Source organism: Lipotes vexillifer, unplaced genomic scaffold (genome assembly GCF_000442215.2).
Source record: "Lipotes vexillifer unplaced genomic scaffold, Lipotes_vexillifer_v1.1 scaffold201, whole genome shotgun sequence".
NCBI lineage: Eukaryota > Metazoa > Chordata > Mammalia > Artiodactyla > Lipotidae > Lipotes > Lipotes vexillifer.
The window spans coordinates 10,518-19,691 of record NW_006788159.1 but is presented as its reverse complement, the minus strand read 5'-3'; the positions used below and the strand labels follow the sequence as shown (position 1 = coordinate 19,691).

Here is a 9,174-nt window from a genome sequence, read left to right as displayed (position 1 = left end):
CAGCAGGAACACTAAAAGCCGTCCTCAAACTCCAAGCCAAGAATAACATGAAAAATAATTTAATAGTCATTTTATATTAGCAGACAGGATGTTAATGACTCATTTCTAATGACAAGTTAAATGGAAATTACACAAAATGAACAGGATCTATTTTTCAAGTACTATAGAGTGGTCACAAAGGTCCAAGGCCTGCCAGTTCAAATTTATCTGTGTTCCTCTCTATTCTTTGCACACATCTTATTTTTCTCATTTTTCTATGGACTTGATCTTCAGGTTGAAAGCTTGACATCACTGCAGCAGTGCCTGACAGAGGGTTTTATTTCTTCTATTATTGTCAGGCCACAATCTCATGCCTCGGGTATATGTGTATACACACTCAGTTCTTAAGTTCTCACTTTCCCTGGCATCACCATTATTTGATTTATAATTTCCATAGATAGTGACCAATCTAACTTGAATCAGACATATGTATGGGATATTACATAACCATAGTGTTTGCAATGATTGCAGCAATGAGTTCATTTAAAAGCATGGGATTTGCGATGTGTTTTTTTAATGCATAAAAGAAGTTAAAATGTGTGTGCCTTTCGACTATATAATAAGTTTTACTGTTAGGAGTGAGTGGCTATCACTCCTAACATGTGAACATGTGACTATGTATTGGTCATTGATAAGCTGGTCTCTTTTCTTTAAAAGTCATAAAAATTAAGTCTGTATATTATTCATGCATTTCTTCATTCATTTAATAGATAGCTATTTAATATTTACTATACTTAAATGCTGAAAGAAGGACTAAGAATGGTGAATAGGAAAGACATGGTCTTTATTTTCAGTGGATTTCTATTTTAATCAGAAGATAGACACTAAACATTAAACCAGGTATTATTTAATTGCATTTGTGAAAATTGCTGAGGAGAAACTTGTAGGAGCCCCAGACTTAGTAACATTAAGGAAGAAGAGTTAGTGAACAATGTTCTAGGCAAATGAAATAGCTGAGCCACAAGACAGGAGGGGAGAGGGGTGGGATTGTAGAGCTAAAGGACATTAGAATTGGAGTCCAGAGTGCTTGTCATGGCATACAAGCCCCTGCCTCATCTCATTTCATAAATCTCTCCCCACCCACCCCTGGAATCATAAACATACACAGTAGATGGTAAATTAAGCCACGTGATTGTTGGGATTACCTCGGGATGGTAAAAAGAAAGCTGGGTCAGTAACAAAACCTTGAGAAACTTTTACAGTCAATGTTTAGGTAAAGGAGGTTGAACCAGCAAAAAAAGACTAAGAATGATTGGTCAGAAGCCAAGCATAGGGAGGTGACTAGACACAGCAAATACTGCTGATGGGAAAAAGGTAAAGTCTGACAGATTACACACCAGACTTAAGTTTTAGAACTAGGATAGATGCTATGTGGAGAAAAATAGGAAAAGATTCTAGAAAGCTAGTGGATCTGAGGTCCCAATGAGATCCAAGTATAGTCTTGGTGAAAGCACTCTAGGAAGTGAGAGCATTCGTTGTAGTAGAGAGAGGGACACTCTACTTGAGGACAGATTAGGTGAGAGAGGAGGACATTTAGTGATTTTGAAAGTGGAAAATGTTCAGGCTATATCAGGTTTCAGACTTGACTCTGGGAGTGAAAGGCTAAGGTAGAGAAATGAAAAGTTCATTTGTAATAAGGAGATCCAGTCAAGGTGTTGAATGGAATGTTTGTGTAGATGTGACCATCATTCAGGATCATGGGGCTAGAAGAGAAAACAATAATCCAGTCTTTTTATGAAGGACGAATTGTGACTAGAGATTAGTAGGTAAATGATACCAACAATAAAGGAGATAGTGCATAGCTAGATGGCAAGAATGTCAAAGCAGCAGAGATTTTTTGAAAGGAGTTAAGGGTGCAATGGACAGCACTAGGTGCCAGAGTATCATCAGCCTGAGGGTATCTAGGGTCTTGAGGAATAAGCAGCCATCTTCATTTGCAACAGAAGTGCTGTCCTCAATGGAGAGTGGAATTTTAGTCAAGGTTGGAAGGTAGAGGAAATGTTCTGAAAGAAAGTTAAGTATGCGGTGAAATTTCCAAAGGCACAGTGGAAGAATCTGAGAGATAGGAGAGAAGAGAGGGAGAGAGAGACGGGGGCAGAGTGGAAGGTGGGGTGGGGTGGGGAACTGGTGCTCAGTGGAGAGCAATTGGCAGTAAAAAATGGAGCATTATGGGAATTTTATTGTAGCAGAAAATCAATACCTGGAGATGGTTTGAAGACTCAGGGACCTGGAGGGAAGGGCTAAGGAGACAAGGGTTAGAGAACGTGTCAGGGTTAGTACCTTAAGATATGACTGCCTCACTAGGGCCTGGGAACAGGAGCTTGGCTGTAATAACTAAAGCAAAGAAGAGCCTGGAAAACCTGACAGAGCTTCACTAGAGGAGACCAAAATGTGGGGACTACCTCTAGCAAAGCGGGATTTTTAATTGTTGAAATGCTAATAGGCCAATATTAGCATTAAATGCTAATATTATAAAATCTCCAACCTCATGGAAGCAACCTAAGTGTCCACTGACAGACGAATGGATAAAGAAGGTGTGGCACATATATACAATGGAATATTACTCAGCCATAAAAAGAAATGAAATTGAGTTATTTGTAGTGAGGTGGATGGACCTAGAGTCTGTCATACAGAGTGAAGTAAGTCAGAAAGAGAAAAACAAATACCGTATGCTAACACATATATATGGAATCTAAAACCCAAAATGGTTCTGAAGAACCTAGGGGCAGGACAGGAATAAAGACGCAGGCGTAGAGAACGGAGATGAGGACACGGGGAGGGGGAAGGGTAAGCTGGGACGAAGTGAGAGAGTGGCATGGGCATATATACACTACCAAATGTAAAATAGATAGCTAGTGGGAAGCAGCCACATAGCACAGGGAGATCATTTCAGTCCTTTGTGTCCACCTAGAGGGGTGGGATAGGGAGAGTGGGAGGGAGACACAAGAGGGAGGAGATATGGGGATATATGTATATGTATAGCTGATTCACTTTGTTATAAAGCAGAAACTAACACACCATTGTAAAGCAATTATACTCCAATAAACATGTTAAAAAGAAAAAAAAAAGAGAGAAAAAATAAATAAATAAAATGTTCAACCTGCCAGAGGTTTGCACCAAGAAGCATCAGGCCTTTGCAATACTTGAGCCATTCTGACCAAGAGTTCATTTTCTCTCCTCAACCTTTCATGTTAAGCTTTCAGGTTTAACAATTTTATTTAAATTCTGCGTTTCTTCTCTGAAGTCTGGGATATACTATAAATTACATAATTTGCATGAACTTTTTCTAACATTTTCAATTCCTCACTGTTTTAATATCATCAATTGAATTTGGTATGAAAAAACAGGAAGCTACATTCCTTCTTTAATCTAGTTTATTGCTCAGTACTGAGAAACTATGATTTAATACTCATCTAATAACTTAAAATAATAATATTTTTTCCAAAGTATCTAATTCAAAATCAGGAAAAGTATTTTTTTCAAAGCTATGTGGTAGTACATGCTTGACAATAAATTTAAAAATTCATATCAAGTGATGGACTTAGCTTTCTGTGGGCTGTGGATGAGTCAAATGTAAACAAGTGTAGTGGGTTAGTTCTAGTTAATATCAACATTCAAACTCTGATCTTTTGAGTTGTCCTTGGTAGTACCGTCAGGATTCCATCTTTTGTCATTTAAGAAGGAATTTGAGAATTATCTACAAATGACTTACCACACTCTTAATTCTCTGCTTAAACAGTTTAAGAAATTGTAGTTGAACAATTCAGAGACTAAGTTATATTTATGTTTATATTCTCACAATACTCCTAGTATCTGGGATACTATATATAAATGGTTGTTGGATGTGCCAGTTATCTATTGCCACGCAATGCTGCATATTCACCAGAAAAACTTAGTGGCACCCAGCAAAAAACACATTTTTCATGAGGGTTCAGCTGACCTGAATTAGTTTTAGTTGATCTGGGTTGGGTTTGCCCAAATATCTGAGTCTCTCCTGGCTGTTGGTTGTCTTAGCTTGGATGACTAGGGTAACGTGATTATGTTTTCTGTCCTGCTCAACCTCCAGAAGACTAGTCTAGGCATGTTCTCATGGCACAGGGGAAGGACAAGAATGAGCAAAATCAATTGTGCAAGCATCTTTCAACTCTCTGTGTCACATGTGTCAATATTCCGTTGGTCCAGAAAAAGTCACATGGACAAGTCAAAAGTCACAGTAGGAGGGCACTGCAAGATTACACAGAAAGGACATGGATACAGAGAGAAGTGAAGAATTGGGGCCATTGGTGCAACTGGTCCACCACATTGAATGAATAAATGAACAAATGGATCACAGAGTGATGGGAAGAGCACTGGACTAAGGGTTGGGAGACATATCCCTGAGGCGTGGCACTGTTCATTCTGTTAATTTGGGTAAATCGTGTAATCATTCTGGACCCTAATTTCCTTACTGGCCCTTTCCAAGCTTTAAAAGCCTTTGATTCAAGCTTTTAATGAATATTTAATGAATTTAATGCTGTACACAGTCTGTACGAGAAACTTAAGGAAAGTTGTTCATTATGCTGTCCTTTAGTGAATCAAAATGGCTAGTGTGGATGGCCAAAATTGACTGGCTACTTTTGACTTTATGAATCTGAATATTTTGTAATCAGATTCAAACTGGAAAACTTCTATTCTGAATTTCGCTATGAAACAATGTGCTGAAGGTTCAATTTCCTTTTTAGGTCTTTAGTGTTTGCTCCTATCTGATGATTCTTTTGAAGAATACCATATGTCAGTACTACATCAAACACTATGACATTTCTTATATGTGAGATGTGTTTTAGAGTCCATTGATGTTTTGCCTTAATAATTCATTGTTAGGATGAATTATCATTCTAAAAGTGACTAGAGGAGCTTTATCAAATTTGGATAACGCTGATAAAAATGTGGGTTATTTTAAAGTAAATATTATGATTAGTTTTATAATATAAAAGGTACAGATAATACAAAATGAATCCTGTTCATTATATAATAAATAATTATGTAATATGTAACAAAATGCTGGATTACTAAACTATAAGAATAAAAACTGAGTGAGAAAGTTGTAAATAAAAATATTTTATAAGCTCTACAAGAAGAAAGTAATATACACAAATAGTCTTTGAAGATGATACTCTGTGTCTGAGATGACTTCTTATTTTAGTCACTTAGATTGCCTAAAAAATTCAACACCTAGATTACCAAAATAGGTTGATGAAGATATAATCTGGGGCTTCCCTTGTGGTGCAGTGGATAAGAATCCACCTGCCAATGCAGGGGACACAGTTTCGAGTACTGGCCCTGGAAGATCCCACATGCCGCAGAGCAAGTAAGCTCATGTGCCACAATTACTGAGACTGTGCTCTAGAGCCCGCAAGCCACAACAACTGAGCCCATGAGCCACAACTACTGAGCCCGCATGCCACAGCTACTGAGCCCACGTGCCTAGAGCCCGCGTTCCTCAACAATAGAAGCCACCGCAATGAGAAGCCCATGCACCACACCAAAGAGTAGCCAAAGAAGTGCACAGCAATGAAGAACCAAAGCATCCAAAAATAAATAAATAAAATAAATAAATTTCTAAAAAAATAAATAAAATAAAATAAATAAAATGGTTAATTAAAAAAAAAGATATAATCTGTAACTCACTTTGACATATAGAATGTTCTGTTTCAGATATACAGAAATAACTTGCCATATGATAAATGTTTATCCTTGTCCTACCTCTGGGAAACATTTAGTTTGGACTGATAATTTACTTGTGAAATCAATCACCCGGCCTATATCATTTCAGAGTCTCCATGTAGACAGATCCAAGAAACTGCACTCAAATCAAGCTGGCCTGGATTCCAAAGTACCAGTTGGTTGTCAAAATGATTTGGCTGATCTGGAGAAAGAGAAGAGAAAGACTGGGAAAACTGCAGTAGCAGGCACCAATGCAACTACAGGTCCGTTAAGCCACATGATATTGGTTTTAACTGCCTTTATGACAAATGCACAATGTACAGCTTCTTACTGCCATTTTATTTGGAATATATGACATAGTCAAAGTGATGGACCTGACCTGCGAATCTCACTGAAATTTAGTTTTAAGTGAAGCATAGTATTAAGCACTCATATTGATGATAGGTCTGTTCATTGTTTGCTGTTATTAGATTTTTCTTCTCATTTATGGTTTTCATGGCCAAAGAAGTGTTCTATTTTAATATTGCTTTTATTTTCATGACAATAATATGTTGAAATGTTTCCTAAAATTAGCAAGAAGGTTTAATGGCTTGAGAAGAGGTCAAAATAATTGAGGTGCTTTTAATTTTAAAAGTGTCAGATGAGTGACCTAATGCAGACTTGAATTATAATAGTTTACTTTTTAGAGATGGTGATCTGATATTTTTCATCTCTACTAAAAGCAAAACAAGAGAAAATGGACTTGTGGAGAAGTTGATATCATTCAATTAAGCTACCCAGACTAACTTCCATATTGTGGAAATCTTGGATGAGTTAGCACGGGAAATGAGAATTTTCTTTCTTGGCAATATTTTAAACACACCAAAGAAGCTCAATTTCATTATACTTTATCTTTAAAACTTCACATTTCATTTGTAGATAAGTTGAAACTGTAATTATTCTTAAGCATATGATTTGTTCTTTTCCCCTCCTTATTTGATTTTGTAGCCAGCACTCTTTTTTCCTCCCAGGGCATGTAAAAGTCAAAATACTACATATAAAGTCACTGAAGTGTTTCTGCTGAAACGCTGTACAATTTGGGTTCTTTCATGTAGTTAACTTAGTGGCTTCTGACGCTCCTATAAAAATATCCCATAGAGCTTTTCTTATTACCTTTTCATTGACTCTTTCTGAATGATAAAAATGAAATTCTATAAAGGGCTTTGAAAACCATGCATATTGCAATTCCTCCGTATTTCAAATACTAACCAAGTGTGACTATAAAAGAAACAACTACTGCAGTGAAAATTACTGCACTGTGTTGAGTCTCAGGCTATTATTAATTCATTGGAAACTATTTTTTCCTTAAGATTATGGATCCTAAAAGGTACCAGATAATACAATTGCTGAGATCAAAGTTTTTGTTTCAGTCATAGGAAAACTTATTCTCTGATCTTCCCCTGTGTGTGCATCTTCCTGGGATGCTATGTGACAGCCCCAAGTTTGCGCTCTGAATGAATAGTGCAGAGTATGTTACAGACTAGGGCAGAAACTGCTTTGAACCTATTGCCTATTAGTGATGGTTTAAGAAAAAAAGAGGACCTGAAATTAAAGTGATGGTTCTACTAACCGTCACTTAGTAGTGACGGTTAGTAGTAAGACTTACTAACTTTACTCAAGAGAGTAAAATGAAATCTCCTTTCTTACATTAATTTCAACATGCATTTATTTAAAAATTACCTAGTATGTGGATCTGGGCAATATTTTCACTTGCTTTCCCATTTGAAATTACAATAAATTATAGAGTCTGTCTTCATTATGAGTTATAATTGAATGACAATTCCATACATAAAAATACAAAAGTAAAGCAGAAATATAATTCTTCAAAATTCATTTTTTTCTTGTGAAATATTATATATTTTCTTCATTAAAAAAAACTCTTTTGATCTGTACTTAACATTTACTATACTTGGAATGGATAGCTCATCTGTGAATATTCATTAACCACCTTGGAGTTCAGGATAAGCAAATCATACTCTTTCTGAGCTTTCTCCTGTTTTTAAATGTGAGACATAAGTCAGTCATTTCCTAAATTCTCTTTGGATGAAAATGGCGGTTTTAGAGGCTCTGTGGCCTATCACAGAGAAAACAAAGCAAAACAAAACAAAAAAACTGTATTAAGACAGAGGAACTGCATCTCCAGTTTTGCTCCTTCTAGACACCCAGACCTTATTCTTTCAGTTAGATGAAGTGGAACCATTTCAGATATGTATCTAATAATTATACTAAAGGGAAGTTTTCATTTTGAAATTCACCGTAGACAACTAGAAGATTCGCTGTAAATGGCTGAACACATATTATCTAATGAGAGTTCGCTCTGTTGAAGCCCGGAGCACAGGAAACTCTACCTCAGGATTGGTGCTGTCAGTCCCAGCTCCTCTTCAGTTAAGAAGCTGGTGAAAATGCTTCACCAGATCTCATGGGTGACCTTCCTCTCTGGGTCCCTGATTCACTCTGGTTGCTCAACAAGACCCATGTCTTATTTGGGGAACATTGTTATTAAGTCTGCACGTTGTTTTGTCCATAAATTACTAAAAGAACCGTTCTTTAAAAGTAGGATGATTGGGCTTCCCTGGTGGCGCAGCGGTTGAGAGTCCGCCTGCCGATGCAGGGGACGCGGGTTCGTGCCCCGGTCCGGGAAGATCCCACATGCCGCAGAGCGGCTGGGCCCGTGAGCCACGGCCGCTGAGCCTGTGCGTCTGGAGCCTGTGCTCCGCAATGGGAGAGGCCACAACAGTGAGAGGCCCGCGTACCGCAAAAAAAAAAAAAAGTAGGATGATTAAGTGGCTAACTTTTGGAGTCTGAACTTAAGACTGCTGGGTTTAAACCTTGGCTCCCCTACTCGCCAGCTGTGTACCATGTCTCCTCTATCTCTTTATTGTAAACTTGGGTTAGTAATAGCGCTACACCGTAGGCTATTTTGACAACTACATTAGATAAAATAGGTTAAAGTTAGTATAGTACATAATAAACTCCAGTTGAATCATAGCTATGCTAATTAACTTCTGCATATTTATGAGTTGATGGCCAAGGAAAAATTTGCTTCCTGACAGTATGTTTTGCAAAGTGCTGGCTGTGACCACCTGATGTGGCTCTTGCAGTCTCTGAGTTTCTGTCTGTACTTTTTTCCTTTGAGAACTGAATCCTCTTGGGAATTTCATGGCCTCTATGAATTCTATGGATATGGGAAGTGATTAGAAATCTTCTGGAGATGAGTCACTGAGTCCTCTGAGTCTAAGAAACAATACAATTGTGCAGAGACATGGAAGCCCTGAGCCTCCCTAATGGACCCCTTCCCCTCCTTAACTCAGCTGCAGTAGCTCAGGAAGAGCACAGAGCTTCCCTGTTTAATCAGTGACAGTGCTATTGTTGGTAGATGACATGTGTTAAGTG

General features: G+C 37.7%; 1 protein-coding gene across 1 annotated transcript in view; it reads left to right on the top strand.

Moving 5' to 3' along the window:
- THEMIS (thymocyte selection associated) overlaps positions 1-6,005 on the top strand; it is a gene marked incomplete at its 3' end in the record, with an annotated part of 146,539 nt that extends 140,534 nt beyond the window's left edge. The window contains exon 6 of the mRNA XM_007461253.1: positions 5,852-6,005. Within this exon, the coding sequence (XP_007461315.1) occupies positions 5,852-6,005 (154 nt within the window). The remainder of the gene's footprint in view (positions 1-5,851) is intronic.
- Between the last annotated feature and the right edge of the window lie 3,169 nt (positions 6,006-9,174).